Genomic DNA, 19,148 nt, shown 5'->3' with positions numbered 1-19,148 from the left:
TTTACAACATGGCTCATTATGAACTGAGATCCGAAAGAGCGCGATGCAGACGCTTCTGCTAAGCAGCCGAGTCACAGTGACTTGTTTCATTTATTATTTGCATTTAGAAGTACAGTATTATTATTATTTGACATTAATGAACTGTTTATTTCAAGATCGTTTTTTTATTGTACAGTAATGAGTGGTGGTTGCGATTGCATTGTTTGCAGCGGTTTTGACTAGTGCAATTTTCATCGTGAATACGTAAGCAATTAAAACAAAGCCCCTGAAATTTAATGAAATCCCATTGCTGCTGCACATTCATATAATAATAATCTGGATATTTATAAAGTAAATAATTACACTTGCACTTATTACTTGTACCAGATATATTAATTACATCGACTCTCGTGCCAGAATCATTTCCTTTCACCTTAGCTTACTTGAATTTGGATTTGAACGACACTTGCAACTTGTGTCTGATTTAGTCAAATTATCTTGGTCGTAATTACAAGCTATATAGTCCGTACATAAAGTTTCTCATAACAATTGATGCAGATCGTCTAAACTTGGGAGTGCATCAGCAGACAATGAGTCATCTTACTTGCGCTTCATGTTAACTAAAAAAAATGCTCTAATAGCCTTACTATTTTTTCATTGTATACTTGACTTGCATCAAGACTTAACTCCTCTAGAGTAGCCAAATGTTGTTTATTATCGTCAACAATCTTTGATAGCGTGGTGAAAGACGCTTTTACTATTTGCGGAGTTTTTAATACGATGCCTAAATGCTTCTACACCTATAATTATGATTATTATCTCTTACGTTCTTGAGTTTCAGTTAGAATGTACAAAGCAAGATTGTAGTTTCCTGCCATAACATCGAAACTCACAATTTTATCACGTGCATCATTAGCAAGTGAGTCTTGAAGAAACGCGAGATTAATAACATCATCGATATCCGTAGGCGTATGGACTAAAGCTATAAATAAATTTTACCATGACGTCCAGGTTTTATATTTTCAATTAAATTTATCCAATTGAGGTGTGGGCTACTTCAATAGTCGTTACTTCTTGGTAAAGGTAAAATTATCGAGAGGTGCAGTATTATTTTCTGGATCAGGTATTGAAGCGATTTTAGCCGATAGGTAAAAAAAAATTAGCTTACGTTTGATTAAATTCCGTCATTAATGCAAGTTGCTGATTTAGTAAGAATAACTCCTCATAAAAGTCCTCGTATATCTAAAAGTGTGTTATGAGCCAAGCTTAAGGGGGCTCCTACGACTACTGCTGAGGTCAAAGACAAACAAAAAATAAAGTTTTGTTTTTCAATAAACAAATGTGTCTGAAAATCATTATGATATTTTTAATAACGTATGAAGTGGAAAAAATGATATTTATGTCTGTAGTTTAACTTTGTACGAAAAATTAATTATTGTTATGACCAGCTAGTGCATACGAGGGTACACCACCAGACCAGACCACGTGTGTTGGTGTAGTACAGCGATGTAATATATAGGTATATAGGTATATGGTATATTTATGTCGTGAACAAGTACGTCTGCTACCCACGTGACCTCCTGACCTCCCGGACACTATTTATTTATTTCCATCACAAATATCTCGCTAAAATGGTCCTTTATCCACAATTTTTAATACAGCATATTAAAGAGGAAGACTTCATCTACAAAATGTATGTATTCAGTCTGCTGGGACATTTAATTTAGGTTTATTATAAACGAAAACAAATTGTTTTTCACGCTGCCCCATAGGAACACGTGCTAATAGTTACAACTTTGAGCTGAGATTTCTCAAAATTTTGACCCATTTGAAATATAATTTAGACCACCATTAAATTCAGTAGACTTCTATTTACAAGAAATAATATATCTCTGTTTGGGGACTTTCGTGAAGGAGCCCCCTTAATGTAATTTAAGGCCACTGACCTCCGCGTTTTTGATATCAGCTGCATCTGATAATTGTTTAATTTGCAAAACTAAAATATCATGCTTAACCTTAATGGCATAAATTTTTGTTGTTGTTTGTGACATTTTATATATTTTTTTTATGTTTAAAAAACAGTAAAGCAGCTGCAGCCGATTTATTTACTCTAATATGTATACGCTCGATAAATTTTTCATCAACGATCTATATTATAAACACGAGAATACAGTATACGTTTGCTAAATGCTTGAAGCTGCATGTACTTAATTTAGAGATCACTTGCAAGCCTTATCTAAAAAAGATTTTTTTTGTCTTTTTAAACTTCTAAAGAAAAACAAAAAAATATATATCTGTACTTAAGGCCAACGTAACAATTGCTCTGCCGCTGGACAGTTGGAAGCAATGGAGTAGTTGTTAACGTGAAGTTTGTTATCCAGAGTGTCTTTTGATGATGTTGATAATGAGCAGCTTGTTGTACGATTGTCAGTGCAAGCGTGATGCGTAAACAAGGTTATGAAAAGCAAGTGAAAAGATAGTACATTACGATACTAGTGCGTGAGGAAGGCGATTGACGCACGCGTGTGTCAATAACCTAACCTCTCGCAAGTGTGGTGTTTACAACTTTTCGACACATCGTGCGTGGGTAACGAGTTTATGAGCCATCTAATGTGGCTCTGCAAATATTTCGACGTACACTCGCACTCACACGAGTGCGCAGCACGAGTTGTGAGTCGCTTGTGTAACTCGAGGTCTTTAGAGCTCACAATCGAGGTCCCCGCGCACAGCGTGTTGAAGAATCCATTGAGAAACTCACACCTCACAGGAGTCACCGAAAAACATCTATGATGGACGGGTGACTTTGGTCGCTTGGAAGTACAAGATACCAATTGATTTTCCCTACAGTAGCAGTTAAATTTTATAAATTCAGTTATGAGAAATAAAATGAAAAGCTTTAAAACCAAATTACAAGATCTTATTTATTTATAGATATTACAATACAATTTTCAATTAAATTTAATAATAAAAACAGCACAGACAAAAGTAATAGATAGCATACGTGTGCATGTGCATTGGTCGGTGATTTGAGGCTCCGAGTTAGTAAAAGGTAGACGCAAGATAGTCCTGCATGACAGCACTGTATGGTACTAGGCACGTAGAGTCTACAGATAGAAAGAGATAGCCTTTGCTAACTGGTAGCGCTAACGCCGAGTGCTTGGGTTTCAAAAAGATGGCTGCCGTATTCCACTGACCGCGTGATGTGTAAAAAGCCGATTATTAACCTCAGTTACGAAATGCACGTAAGCAGATGCAAGATTTGACGCTTTCAAAATTTAGTGTGGTACACAATCACGACACTACGCTTAACACTTGAAAGAGAATTAGATAAGAATTTTCTACGTATTTCAAGCGTATTTGAAGTTGATAAAGAGCAGAGAGTAGTCGTCTGACTTTTTTTCCTTAAAAGGAAGTTAGTAAGTTATTTTGCCATCGATCGTTTTTTAGCGTTATGAAAAAAGAAAGACAGCAACGAAATGCAAATTGCTTCGTCAAAACAGTAGAATAATTTACTAGTATGAGCTGTAACTAAAATGTTCAACGGAATAAGTTACGACACTTTTTGCGTGCTTTTTAATTTTAGAAAATATTGAAGTTGATAGCACATGGAAAAAAAATAAAAGTTATTTCTTAGAAGATTTTGTGAATTATAAAAAAGACTTGCTCTTCTTCAGATAACCTACAGTTCTTAATCCAAGAATGAATCATGATAATTGTTGAATTTGCTTATCCCAAAAAAATTAACTTTAACTGCAATCATAACACTACAGAAGTTGGATTTTCACATGATTAGTTCGATTCATGTTCAGTTAAATAATAATATATAAAAAAAATATTTCTTAAAACTGTTCGTGAGAAAAGTAAATAAATTTCTCTCTATTAATAGTCCTGTATAAGAATGAGAAAAAGTTTTTTTTGTACAAAACATGAATTTACTATTATATACTTTAAGATAAAAATTTTTCATTAATGGCTTGGACTAGGATTGCAGTCGTATTGATTTGAAATCAGAGTTATAAGACTTTTTGCCAACAATTTGACTTAAACAATGTAGAAGGTGTATTTTTAAATGTGGCATTAAAAAAAATAACTATATGAATTTAATTACATTGTTTAAGGTGAGGCTTTCATGATTTTAAAAAAAGCTCAAGAAATATTCAGAACATTGCGTGATCTTTGTTATAGAAACATGTATTTTGAAAATAGATTAACTGTGTTAGGTGTAAATTTATGTCAAGTTCTGCCTGTCATAAAAAACAGTAATAGAAGTAAAAGCTGAGACTATGCAATCGTCATTTTTATGTTCATTTTATATCTAACCATACAAATTCGTCTGATAAATGTAAATTTTTTTAAATCATTACTAGAAATTATATATGAAAAAATCAAATCATCGAAAATTCCTAGACATACGAAAAATAATATATGATCAAAAATATTTAGTGTATGTAACATGTGTTTGATTCATGAAGTCAAAATGGTATATTTATATAAATTGAAGGTGAAAATAATCATGAAATAGAAAACGTTCTGTAGAAAGATAATTTTTATGGAATTTTAGATAAAAAATAATAATTATTAAAGAATATTAAATACCAAATTGTTTAATAAATAAGAAAAAAAACACTTATTAGGTATTTACTTTTATCGTTTTGTTAAAAGTTAGTTGCAAAGACATCAAATGTTTTAAAAGTTGTATAGGGCTACTGGTGACCACCATACATTTATTTTAAATTGACACATGGCGTGAGAACTCATTTTTAAAACAATTATTAGGTGTGGTTTTTTTTTGGGGGGGGGGAGAAGCTGTGAAAGCTATAAGAACTTAAAGGGTGACCGTGGAAAGCTTAAGGGGGGTTCAAAAAATTATGGAAGGATTGGTTTGACGACGGTGGGGCATCAAGCAAAATAGTGAAGAGGTCTGTAGGGGTGTGGTGAAAAAAATTTTATAAGTTGAAATAGCGGAGACAAACTAAATTTTTCTTTGGGTTAGGTGGGGGGTCCAAGCGGGGTAGAGGATAGGGTTATGTAGAATGCTCCACATAAACAATGCTATAATATAGGAAGGTATATGATCGGAGACTGATTCCCATACGCCAACAGCTTTGTTCATCGTGGGATCGGTAAGTCCTACGAAATAGATTCCTGTGTTTAATCTTAGGTATTTGTAAACATATATGGTACTGTACAGTATTAAGATCCGAACAGGCCATAACGTTTTTAGTGATGGCTTACACTGCCATGTTGGCTGATCCATCGATTTTCTCGAGATCGGTATGTTCTACAAAATATACTACGAATTAAAATTTTTTCTGAGCCTGAGATCAAAGGAAAGGCGCCTGTAATTTTCTGGCGTGATTCCGATACGCCAACTAATTTGCTGATCACGAGTTCGGTCCTATAAAGTGGATTCCTGTTCCTTACTTTACCTTTATATTTAACGTATAACATATTGTACAATATTAAGCCACGAAATGGCAGCGAAAAATTTTGAACTCCTTTCTTTGTAGCCTTTAAGTGCACTTGAGACCAAGGTTTCTACTTATCTGTTAAAAAAATAATTTTTCCTTCTACCTCCACCAGAAGTTTGTTTCATCTGACCTAATGTCAGACTAGAAAAAGTCTTATATTAGTCCTGCCAGGACTTGTAATTCAATTTCTGACACATATAACACTCGTATTTCTTGAAATACTTATTGCTTTGTACTTACAAAACTCAATTTTTTTTAAATGCCTTCTAGTAATATTTTACTAGTAAAGATTTTCTCTTACCTGTGTTACAAACATTTTGGTAATTAGATTATGATTGAATTCACACTTGGAAAACATATTTTTATAAATACACAGTAACGGTATTTTATTTATACACTCTTATTTGCCATCTAGTAATTCTGCAAAAAACCTATGTATTTACACTGATAGAAATTGTGAAAACTGATGGCGTTGTAATAACAGTAAAGAGGATAAGTAAGCTTAATATGAATGTCTAGTAATTTTTCATTTAGTTAAGAAAGTATATCTATAAACAAAACAAGTTTCTCTGGAATAAGTAAAAAGCTGTCTAGGAAGAATATCGTAACTCTGATACTCATAAAATAGGGAGGTAGATATTACTAAAGACTTGAAAGCATGTTATAGGAAAAAATGTGTTTATGCTTGTAAAGGTGGGATAGATAAGAATTGCTAAAAATGTAAGTAAATTATGTAATAAACAATTTATTTTTTATACAAAATATGCTATTAAATTTGTGCTTGTACAATCATTAACCATTGCTAACTTAAAAATGTAGATAAATGTTCTAGACTATTTTTAAATAAACTCATTTCTTACCTTAAGTGCACTAGCTTTATAGGTTAAGTTACCTTAAATCAGAGTCATAAATACTTACTGAATGAAGATATTTTAAATTTGATTTGCGTGGCTAATTTAATACGTTGACTTAAACATTTTTGTTTCTTTGTTAAATATTAAATGTGGGCTTTCAAAGTGTAACCTCTTAAATTTTTTTTGTAATAACACATGTGTTTGATCAATGCTATAATTTGTATTATATTTAATTAGGATAACCACCTAATCAATAGATCATTATATTCTAGTCTACTTGTGTCTATCAATAACACTTTACTACTCCCATCGAATCAACCAATCAAAGTGGTTCATTTAAAAAAAATTTATTTACTGTTTAATTTTCAGTTCTCCAACACATAGCCATGATAATTTCTCTTCATCATCACGCTCTGCTAGTACGACTTCTCAGAGTACTTCCAGATTAATTTCAACAGATTCAGGCCGATCTCGATCTCCTTCTATACCACGTCGATATGGTTCACCTAGTTTTCTTGACAGGAGAAGAATAACAAGGTATGACTCTTTTAACTAAGAATAATCATTTTTGAGAAAACGGTAGAAATAATTCAAAAATATTTGCATCTTTAAAACAATTAAAACATACTACGCTTGTAATCTTCGCTCTTTATTAAAACGTAAGTATTACCATAACATATTTGCATCTTATTAAGTATGCACAATATTCGTATTTTAGTTCGTAAGTATGTCATATTAGCATTATCTTTGTAAGAAATGTTTTAACGTCTATCGACCGAGTTAGCTTGCAAGTTGAAACGAAAATTGTAAAGGCAAGGCATCGTTGGGCCATCTAGCCTAGGCTAGGTAGGTAAGAGAAAAAAAAGGAGAGGGATGAAGGGCATTAGATAGGAAAGGACAGGAGGAAAAAGACGGGAAGAGAAGAAAAAGCTAAGGGCAGACAGATTATATTGAGCCTACAAACGCTCGTAAAGTGATTTTTCGCTACCTCAGAGTACTCCAGAGACGACCAGACACAGAGCAACGTAAGGTCAACGAGACGACGAGCAGTGTTGAACGGCTATCTGACCTCGTCAGCAAGAACGCCTGCTGACTTCAGCCCGTGTGCTCCACAGTGCCTATACGACTGGGAAAAACAGCATCCGCAATTAACCGTAATAACCTGGCTTCAGTTGAATTCTTGTGAATTGCAGTGGCCCTCAAGTAGTCTGCGTTGGCCTTTGAAGTACTTTAAAGTGATTTGTTAGTGTTATGGAATATGACGCGTACAGGGCGACATAATAAAGCTACTCGCGTGTAAACATAAATGTGGAATTTATTTCCTGCATTTAGTTACATAGTTAAACTGCTTGATTGTAAAGAACAAAAAGGATTTGCTTTAGGTTCCTGACAACCTCGAAAATGTGAGCCTCAGCTGAGGTCACACGTGGTGAACTCGCAAAAGTGCGCGTCGGAGAGATGTCTCGTAGTCTTCTTTCTCGTCCAGAGCTCTGGCTGTCGAGACAAGATGGCTGCTTACTACTCTGGTCGCGTAGTCTCTCCGCCAACTTCCTGTTGCGGCGCTGTGGTGTTATTGACTCGGTGAGTCAAAAGAGCTTTCTTGGTACCAGAGTCTGCTTGCGGCGTCCGCTAGTTACTGGTGCATCAAGCTGGGGTGCCACAGATACTCCTCCTCTAGCGATTGGCATGGGCTGCGTTGAGAATGTTACTCGTCGCCAAGGCCTGGGCTGGAAACCTGGGCTGGCTGTTGGGGATGGGCGCTCGGTGGGTGTTGTTATAGATGACAAAGGTTGGACAACCTGCTGGACTATGGCTGCGGGCAAAGATGGTGGTGGTTGCTGTGGAGCTGGTTATTCCGCTGGCGCTGGTTCTGTAGCCTCCAGGAATATCGGTTTCAGTTGATTGGTTGAAACCACCTTCTCTTAGCCGTTCACGTCAATTATGAACGTGCGACGATCTGTGTGGCTGATAATGTGGTGTGGCCTTGTATATGGAGGCTCCGAGGGCTTCCGGATGCTGTCGATTCTTTTCAATACGTAAGAGCACGTTTCAAGCTTCTTAAAGACAAAGGGATAGAAAGGCGAGTGTCTTGCAGCTGGAACTGGTCGGATTGCCCTGAACAGTTGTCGCAGACTTTTGACGAAGTCCGGTTGGTTAGCCTGGATCGTGTTGGTTACGAAGAATTTGCCTGGAAGGCGCAGAGTTGTGCTGAACAGCAGTTTTTCGGGCGAGGTCGTTTTTGTAGGCTGTTCTGAGCCCTAGTAGGACCATGGGTAGGCAGTCTATCCAGGATTACGAGCAGCACTTTAGGGCTGCCTTGAAGGTTCTATGGAATCTTTCTACCATACCATTAGATTGTGGGTGGTACGATATGGTGTAAATAAGCTGTGCGCCAATGGCCTTGGCAAGTTCGACGAAAAGCGCAGATTCAAACTGCGCGCCGCGATCCGGTGTGATGTTCAACGGCGTTCCGAACAAGCTGACCCAGTGATCCATGAACGTACATGTTAAGTACATGGCCTCATACATGGCTAGCAGCTTTTTGCCGTAGGTGCTGTAGTGGCACTGAGTGTCGTTAAACTTCAGCGAAAAGAAACCTAAGGGGTGCCAGACGTCGTCAATTTGGTGCTGTTCTAGGGCAGCACTGATCGCCGAGTCCAATGCATCCATTCGGAGCGCTAGAGGGGCCTCCGGGTCATAGAAGGTAGTGCAGGCTGCTTGAGAGATTGCGTCCTTGCATCTCTTGAAGTGTGAATCGGCCTGGTGCGGCGGGTCCAGGTGAGTTGGGCTTTTTTGGGCAGAACTTTTAGCATGTCATGCAGCGGTGCCTGCATCTCGGCGGCATGTAGAACGCAGTGCTGATAGTAGTTTACGACGCCCAAAAATCTTCTCATCTCCGAGGTAGTCGTCAGCTTCGGGAAGCTCTTAATAGCCTCGATTTTTTCCGGGGGTGGCTGGACGCTGAGCTCGGACACCTGGTATCTGAGGTAAATGACTGTTGGTTTGCCAAAAGCACATTTTCTGCCGTTGATTCGTAGGTAGTTAGAGCGAAGCGTTTTAAAGCTGGCGTAAATGGACAAAATGCTCCTCATCATTGCTCGATGCGATGATGATGTCTCTACGTACGCTCTGGCAAACAGGAGTTTGCGGAGCACATAGTCGATTGTGCGCTGCATGGTCTGAGCTGCGTTGCGAAGGCAATAAGGTATGCCTAAAAATTCAAATAATCCAAAAGATGTTGTTACGGCTGTTTTTTGGATGTCCTCGTCGGCAACTGGGACCTGATAAAATGCTTTGCGTAGGTCGATCACCGAGAAAACTCTGCCCTTACATTCTTGTAGTAGGTCTTCGATGATGGGCCACGGGTAGCGGTCTGGAACTGTGCTGGTGTGGAGGCGTCGGTAGTCGCCTGTGACGTGCCACGAGTTGTCCTTATTGCGTACCATATGCAGTGAGCTGGCCCACTAGCTGTTCGAAAACTGGGGGCCCAGTTGTGGCGATGGAGTGCCTGACTAGAAAGCCTGGGACCTGGACTGCACTGGAGTTGGGGCGAAATACATCCTCGAATTTTTGCAGGAGCGTTTCGTACCTGTACTAAGGCGTGCTGCTGTGAGTGTTGGCAGGTGATGTTGTGGACACTGAGTGCAGCACTGCGTGTGCAACGGTGCCTATTGCAGCTATGTTGGTTAGTGGGTCGATGATGCGGCCGTTTTTTAAGTCAACCAACAGGCCACACTGCGCGAGAAAATCCGCTCCCAGGATGGCATGGAGAACGTCCGCGATGATGGTGGTGCACGGAAGGTCGCGTCGAAGGCCTATAATGAGTATGATTCGCCGAAGGTTGAAATTGGCGCATGATTAGCAGCGTACAGTTCCAAGTCGTGCTTTTTCATTGGACTTGGCAGTAGAAGTAAGGACAAAGCGGAGCCGGTGTCGATGAGGAAACGTGTAGCCGTGTTGCAGTCACAGATATGTAGGCACAGGTCTTTTTCGGACTAAACTTCAGCCACCTGCGTTGACTGAGGCCTTACTGGCTTCCCTACTTCGGCTAGAACGCGCAGGGCTGTTCGCAGGTGTGCGATTTGTCACCAAAGCGGGCATGGTAGAAGCAATATGTTCTGCCTTGAGGGTCCAAGTAGACGCATTGCTTCGAGCGTGACCTGCTGCAAGAGCGTCCTCTTTGCTGTTGTTGCGACGTCTTGGTTTGCATGAGGTTGTTGAGGCTTATTGTGAGTTGGACGATGGAGATTTCTAACGCTGTTATGCACTCAACGAGCGGGTCCTCTTTGGCCTTGACAGTGTGGACTGCCAGGACATTTGTTGAGACGTAACCTTCTATCTCGTCAGCTGCAGTGACAAGCTCGTCCGTGTCGGTGTGTTTTAAGATTTTCAGCAGGTTCTGTGTTTACTGCGGCAATAGCGATTTTCAACGTACGAGAAGCGTTTCATCGCTCATAAGACTTCCTACGAGACTTTTCATTTTTCGCCAAAATTGCGAGGGCTTCAAGGCGTCGAGCTGCATGTCCGTTAAGACTTTGTGCAGCTTTTGGTCTTCCATGTCAGTAGTGCGCTTTAACGATTAGAAATTGAGTACGATATAAGATAAAAGGTAATGCTAAGAATTTTTCTGTGTTTAAAGTAATTTAGTGAATGAAGACCTTATTTCCCATTTTTTTTCCGTTATTACTTTTCCTTTTGCATTATACTATTCTTAATCGTATTCTATTACGCAGTCCATATAATAGTCTTACATTTCTAAGTAGCATCACGATTGTACCAATTTTTAGGCTCAGTTCATGAGGAGATGATAATTCTTGTGTGACTTATTTATCACTAGGAGAATTCGATGTACCACCCTTTAAAGTAATAAATTTATTTCTAAAATATTTTTTAGTATTGCATAAAACTTAGACTTTCTATCTATTATTTCCAATGCATTTTTTAGAATTATTGGAGCTTTATCCTAAAGAATTGAATTAACCTCACCCATTTTATTCACATCTTACTGTTAAGATTTAATGAAAGTCTGAAACTTCTACGACTTTTCATCCATTTTAAAGCAAAATTGATGTTTTACTGGTTCCTGCCATTAACAAAATTTTTTTTATTTCGAGAAATAAAATAATGAACTGACGTTTTGGATAGATAAGTATGTCGTTTGTTGAATATGTCGTTCTGCTCTCAGATGTTTCTATGATAACTTGAGGGTCAGTGCATAAGCACACGATCAGTAAGAGCTAACTTAGGAGCATGAATGAAAAACTCCAAAAAATCAGGTGTTGGTTTCAGACTCGACAGTCTGTAACGATCGTCACAACGATATATACTGAGCCTATGAGGTTGGCGTTAAGACCAACGAAACGTTGCTCAAACCAACACCTGACTTTTAGGAGTTTTTCATTCATACTCCAAAATTAGCTCTTACTGATCGTGTGCTTATGCACTGACCCTCAAGTTATCTTGGATGAATAAGTTTTTCCTGATCCTCCCGGACCATTTAAAAAAAAATTTTATTTTTTCAATCGCAAGTAAAAATAAAAATTTTTTTCTGGTCACTATTTGAGCTTATTTACATTAAATTAAACATTTCTTTACTGAAACGTGTGTCTTAAACTAGATTATATTGTTTCCCTTTTTTTTTGATGTACGTAAATGAAAGCACTTACACGATTTATCTTCTGATATTAATACTTAGTTAATATGTTAAAGAGCTAAATTATTTTTAGTATCAGGCTTTGAAAAATTTGAGAAATCCTTTTTGGAAAATTCATTATATTCATTTCATATTTTTTAACCTTAAATGTTTTCTAAATTTATTGAAAACCTTTTGCAATAGCAATTTATTTGAACCTCTCAAGTGTTATTTCTTTATGTGTTCCAATATCTTTGAACAATTTCCAACCTGTTACTTTATTCAACACAAGTTTAAACAAAAATCTGATATGATTTGTTAGAAATACAATGTGTAGTCTACCTATTGCAGTAATTCTTATTATATTTTTTCTTTTTTCCCCAATTTCCAATACATTATTGTAGATGTAGTATTGTGGAAGTACATATACGTCATGGATTTTGCAAAGTCATTATGTTTATTTACTTCGAACCTGGCTATTAACTGTGTTTTATAGTTTTTTATGACACTTTTAATAGTTTCTCCTTTGAATAATGACTCTAAAGTTTGCAACGTTGCGTGCAACGGAAATGACAAAATTTTTTTTTTTTTTTCAATTAAAATGCTTTAAACGCTCCAACAAGTGATAAGGAACTCTCACGTCAATTTTTAGATCATAAAAATGTACCATTTTCAAGATATAAGAGTTTAAAGATTAATTCGAGTGTAAAGGCAAAAAAAATGCATATAGGCCTTTAAAAATATTGAAGTAAGATTCATATAGTCTATATAAATCAAAGTCAGTATCTGTCTACGCAATAACTCATAAGAACCATAAAAAAAACAGCTCCTTGCTATGATACCGTCACGAAATAGCAAAGACCAATATAACCCAATAACCCAAGAATAAATAAAATAGGCTGTATACGCATGTACAAATGACTTGAAAAATAAAAAATCATCTATACCAAAACTACATTCTTGGTGTTTTTAAAATAAAATAACTGAAAATAAATACATCCCGACCTCGAAAACTTGATATATTAAATATTTCATTGTAGAAATGTCCGTAATAAAACCAAACTTTGAGACATTCTAATTAAAAAGACTGTACGTCATCGGTACTATCAGAAAAAACAAAATAATCGAAAAAAACGTACAACTAAAGCACTTTGTGTCTTTTGAAACTTGTTATTTATCAAATTTGTCATTGAAAAACAGACCAACAAATATCTACATTTTAAAGAAATCTGATATCACAAGCTGCAAGCCGCTAATAATGCCTAAACATACAGTGATATTATTAGGTACATGTAATAGTAACAAGTTTCAACAATTTTCGTCACCTGGAAATATGAATTTCGAGTGTAAAAAAGCAAAAATGACCAAAATATGCGGAAATTTAGGAAAAATTTATTGTCACGGGCTGTATGCCACGAATAATGCATACATATTCATTAATATTACTTGGTACTTATAGAAGTTATAAGTTAAAACAATTTTCGTCTGTTATTATTCTGCTATTAATTTTGAGTGTTATATCGCGAAAATGACCGAAAAATATGGAAATTTAGGGAAAATTTATTGTCACGGACAGTACGCCACTGATCATGCATATAAATTTATTAATATTACTTAATACACACATGTAAAATGATGAAGTGTAATTATTTAACTTTATCATTTAGTGAAAGCTGGATTTTTGTGGACTTAAGTCTCACGGTCCGTGACGGACCGCGGGACCAGCAGTATGTCTAACTATTTGGTGGTTTACTTTCCTTAGTATAATGTGATTTTTGATTTATTTATATCTGTGTGTGTGTATTAAAACGATTATAGATCGAATACCTAGTTTTATTCTCCTGGGATGTATTATACTTCGTTGCTGTCAATCCGTCGTTTGGTGGTTCTTTTCTCTATTTATTAATAGCCACTTCAGGTAAATCAGTTTAATAATTTAAATTACTTTCACTTTATTCGATTTGTTGTTAGTTGATTCATTTCTATTTAATTCAGATACAAATTGATCATACAAAGTGATGATGTAAAAGAAACAGTCAGTCACTTTAAAAAAAAAATGTTTAGCAAGCTACCTCTTTAATAAAGTACTGCACGCGATGAGCAGCAGCGGGCTACTAACTAAAACGCCGTGCAAAAAAATGCACCTTGCACGAAGTTTTAGTTTAAATATCTTTGTCTTACTTGCTATGGGGCCGGTACTTGCTGGCTTCATGTGTTTAGGCTTAGTGGCTCGCTTCGATTTTTACTTGACACTTCCGAGAGCCACGAAGTACACAGTCAGCTTTGTTAAGTGACGACTTTCGTTAAGTATGACTCTTTTAAGAGTCTTAAAATTTTATCATGGAGAATAGATGTAATACAACATAAAACAAAAATCCAAAATTTATTTATTTACGCAAGTTGTCACTTAATGGCCCCCCCTTACTAAAAGTATCACCGTCCTCAGTGAATATATATGAGTAATCAGAATTTATTATAACTTTTCGCTATTAAAGCTATTCGAACCGTAGGTATAAAAATCTGTTTTAAGTATTAGTATTATGATGAATAATGATATTACTGTTTATAATATAATGTAATATAATAAAGTATCCGATGATTAATGTATAATATTATTACATGTATTTGGAGTTGTGCAAAAGGAAATAGAGTATAACAAAAAGGTAAATGTCAATGTGATACATGATATGTAAGGTGAATTTAAATTGTAATTACTAATAGTAACATGTTCATCCTATGTGTTGATTCAAGAGGAATTAGGTTCCAAGAGTGGCGGTAAGACCCACACTCGAATCTCATGTTCCACATCAAGCAATATCAAATCTGTTGTTGTTTTATTATTAATGTCTATCCTTGAACTATGGTTATTAATGGTTTCTGTTTGAATGCACCTTTGTTGGTGTTTATCATACTTTGTTATTGGAATGTGACCGCTGCATTCTTTACAAGTGATCAAGGTTTTACTTTGTATGTTACAAAGTGTAATATGTTTTTGTAAATCACTTTTGTAAATTTTATTGCCACATTTATCATGTATTATTATATTGCTTTTTATTTGTGTTAGAGTGGCAGAATTATGGGCGTATCTCACACTATATTGTTGTAATCCTTTCAAAGCTATTTGTGTTTACGGCTCATTGCAGTATGTGTGAAACGTCATATACATGATTTTATTATCTGCCCGTTGTGTTGGTGGACTCATGTATGCTATGTCGTTTAGACGGCTAAAGTTCATTAGACATTCGTTCCATTCATCTATTGTTTTGCTCACTGGCGTTTTTGACATCAATCGTGGTTGTAAAGCACGATCGACATTCTTTTTTGTTGTTACAAGTTTGAATTTAGTACCTTGAATTTTAATGTAGTGTACTACTATTTGTCGCATTTCTTCGGCTTCCTCTTTATTTTCATAGTGTATATGGATTGGTGTTATGTTATTTCTTTGTTACTGTTTGAAAAGTAGATGTCTTCAATTACAAATCTGCTTTCGAAGAACCTAGTCACATTGTCTGTGTTGAAAGGGTTTTTTAACAACACATGTATTGTCTTACCATTGCGGTTAACTCTGACAAACTGGAGTGAAAAGGTGTCTGAGTTTTTCTCGGCAGTTTTGTTACTGGGGTGGCTAGGTTTTACAGATGTTGGCATTCCTATAATTTCACGCATAGAAGTCGATAGGTCTTTCAAAGGTGTATATTCACTTTTGAGGGCTATTTTCACTTATTCAAGGGCCGTAGCTGCTGCTTGGGTTATCGGTACCATATCGAAATCCTCAATTATTTTGTTTGGATTTTTTGCATGGATGGTCATGTCGATTTCCGGCCTTGGTAATAATGGTCGGTTACCCTCTTCTGTTTTTATGATTAGGGTTTCATTTAGGGTCGCTACCGCAACTGCAGCATCACACAGTTGGTGATAAACGGCCTTGTATCCAGTGTAAGGTGTGATACATGGCTGTTCTTTCAAGAATTCCAATGGGCCAACTTATTTAGGATTGTCTCTAATTGGTGTGTATATATTGGTCCTTTCATCATTATATCCATTCGTCTTCCATTTTCCGAAATATTATGTACTCGGGTTATTTCTATGTTTGTCAGGTAAGCGGCTGCCGTTGCAGCCTCTGAAGGTTGATAGTATATGTCTTCATAGCTTGTGTATGGAACAACAGAGGGCTGCTCTTGCAAGGCTTGAACTGTGGGGTATTGTAATAACTGTTTCAGTTCTAACTTGTTTATAGGGCCCTTGATCATAAGGCTTAGGCAACGTCCACTGACGATGGTGTCAATTATCTTTGTTATTTTATGTAATCGGTAAGCGTAAATATGATGGGTGTTATGGTGATTATTGGTTGATACTGTATATGTATAAGTGCTGTTATTAGTTGTAAGGATTTGTAGGTTGTATGTAGAATGTAAGTATGAAAATAAAATTACGTTCATGAAACTATTGGATAATGGGTACGGAACACATGGATAGATACGATCATTACTTATCATGCTATGCCGAAATATTCATGGATTCATAATACAATGGAATATGTAGTTTTAATACATGCTAAAGCTTAATATTAGAGAAAAAAAAATCCTACAATAGAGTAACATGTAACTATGACAACTAACAGCATGCACTTTTTTTAAATTTAAAGCTTAATAATAATTATTTTTATTATTATTGTATTATTTTTATTATTATTATTATATTCATTTATTTATATTGCCTTTTTTCACTTTTTATTTTTTATTTCTTTATTTTTTTATTTTATTTTTTGAAATGCGAAAACTAAAAACAAACGTACTTCATATAAATTTTAAAGATAAAACTAAACAATAAAGTGCAATTAAGAAAAAGCATTACGTGATATCTGTGCTTAATAATATAGTTTGATTGTATATTGATTTTACAAAGCTTACAACTAAAATCTTAGAACTAAGTGATGTGTTTTTCGACGTAGAATGTGGTAAGTTGAAGGGTAGGGTTCAATTGTTGGGTTCATTTTCTGCTACTTTTGATCCTCTCTCGTAGATCACTGATTTTGGCACGGGTTGACTTTGTTTCTGAAGTTTATGTACAGCCTTGTCTTCTGCATGTAATCACATGTCTTTGATAAGTCATTAACTCAACTTGTTATTGACATAATGCGTGAGTCAATTTTTCGATCATTTTGTATTTTGCACTTCTTTTAATTGGTTCAGCGTATTTCGTGCTATACTTGGGTTCATCGTTCTGTAATGCTAGAATAGCGCTTTCAGGATCCACGTATTTTACATATCCTTGGGATAATCTTCCTCACTGATCTCTAACGGCATAACAATATTCTAGGGGACCGAATTGAGAGAAATTATTAAAGAAATCTTTTTACCTTTTCGCTTCTTCTACATCCCATTGTAGAAGACACATAAGTCTTTTTGGATCGATGTTTGGTATGTCATTGTCGCTTTTTGGTGATGTTGATAAAGAAATCCTTTCTGCTTGACGACTAGTGGATTTCATTTTAAAAGTAAAAAATGTTTGAGCTTCCTCTTCTATTTTTAGTGTTTCATCGAGTTTTTTTATGTACTGCATCGCTATTGTAAATGGCGGTTATAGTTCGATGTGTATAACTATGTACACCCGGAAGTATGTGCATTTCCTTGATGTTTCCTTTATTCTCTAATTTTTCAATGACTTTATGTAAAGGATGATTTGTGTTGACTCTAGTTTCTATTATTATTTCATAATCGGGATTCATCGTGCAGCCTAGAAGGAAAATAGTATCAAATCACTATTGATTTATGAGTCCATTTCTAACTTTTGGGGTGTATGGCGTGGAAGTATCAAACTCCGTGTCCTTATTATAGGTCTAGCCTTAGATAATTTAGGTATTTTTTGTTTTTCTTCAATTTTGACATAAAGTTCAGTCAGTTCGTGTTCTTTTGGTTCTTGTTTTATGGTTACTCGGGGTTCTGCGTTCAGTGGGTTGATGGTGCGTTTTATAAATTTTTCCAAGATACTTCATTTCATAGTTTTCTTGAAACAGCTTTTTGTTTTGCTGATGAGTATTGCTATTGTAATAGCAGTAATAATAATAATAATAATAATAATAATAATAATAATAATAACTTCAATGATGTTAGGTATTAAAATAAAAAGAGAAGTTTGTTTTTCCTCTTACTTTTAAGTTCGTATTTTTTCCATTTGATTAATTATATTTTGTACATTTAATTCTTCATCTGTCCATGCTTGTTCATTAAAGTTTAGTTCTCGAATCGATTTTATAGAATCATGGAAGTCATTGGTGTCTTTTAAGGGTTCATGTAGTACAGTTAAGTTCAAGTTCACTTCTGCTTGATAGGTATGTTGTATCTGAGTGATAATCTTATGTTCACTGGTTAAGGTTAGTTTGTGTGTTTTTCCCGTACATCCATGATTCATTCGTAATAGATCTATATCTTTTATTTTTTTTTGTCAATCCATTTTATTAGGACAGATAATGTTTAATTGTACTTCATTAGGTGTCAATATTAACTATGAACTATCAGCTGGTAAGTAAATGCGTTGGCTTTCGGTTTTCGGAGTAAACATAATTTCACAGTATTCAAATACTTCTGTTCCAGGTCGTGATAACATAAAAATTTCACATTCGTTCGTAGGATTGGGTTCTTTCAACGGTTCCATAGCCAAACATATGTAATCGTATACGGTTTTATCACATTGATTAAATGTAACTTCTTTTAATCGTAAATACAAACTATGGTCTGCTGCTACGGCTAAGTAAAGGTATGATCGTTGTATATAGGCAGATCCATTTTGTCCAGGTTGAGGTATCATGACTGGATCTAGTCTATAAGGATTGTAAAGGGTTCGATCTACAAGTGGCAAATGTAATATTACCATGGTTCTATTTTCTTGATGTACAATATCTAATGTACTTAGAGTGCTTATTTCACCAGCATAGAAATTCTCTATTAGTGCTACAAATTCTAGATTTCCTGCTAGGTTCTTTACATCTAGGGCTAAAGTTCTAAAAATATTTGGAGAAAATAGCTTTGGATTTGCTTGACTTTTTTGTAGATTATGCAAGATGTCGATCAGATCTTCATGGGAACGAATAATGTGATCTAAGGTAGCCTCAGTTCTTCTAAGGTAAGCTGATAAATGTATCAGATATCTGTCGAGAGTAAAATCTTGTCCTGAAGTCAATATATCAGAAACTTGTTTTAGAATATGCTCATG

General features: G+C 35.6%; 1 protein-coding gene across 5 annotated transcripts in view; it reads left to right on the top strand.

Moving 5' to 3' along the window:
* LOC106647058 (uncharacterized) overlaps positions 1-19,148 on the top strand; it is a 215,079-nt gene that overhangs the window by 115,917 nt on the left and 80,014 nt on the right. For all 5 annotated transcript variants that reach the window (XM_089590035.1, XM_089590033.1, XM_089590034.1 and 2 more), the window contains one exon: positions 6,674-6,841. In XM_089590035.1, the coding sequence (XP_089446161.1) occupies positions 6,674-6,841 (168 nt within the window). The remainder of the gene's footprint in view (positions 1-6,673; positions 6,842-19,148) is intronic.

The sequence above is a fragment of the Copidosoma floridanum genome, unplaced genomic scaffold (genome assembly GCF_036245765.1).
Source record: "Copidosoma floridanum isolate Cflo_tuat_1 unplaced genomic scaffold, Cflo_Japanese_pri ptg000011l, whole genome shotgun sequence".
NCBI lineage: Eukaryota > Metazoa > Arthropoda > Insecta > Hymenoptera > Encyrtidae > Copidosoma > Copidosoma floridanum.
Note: the sequence above shows the minus strand (reverse complement) of the source record. Positions and strands in the feature narration are given on the sequence as shown.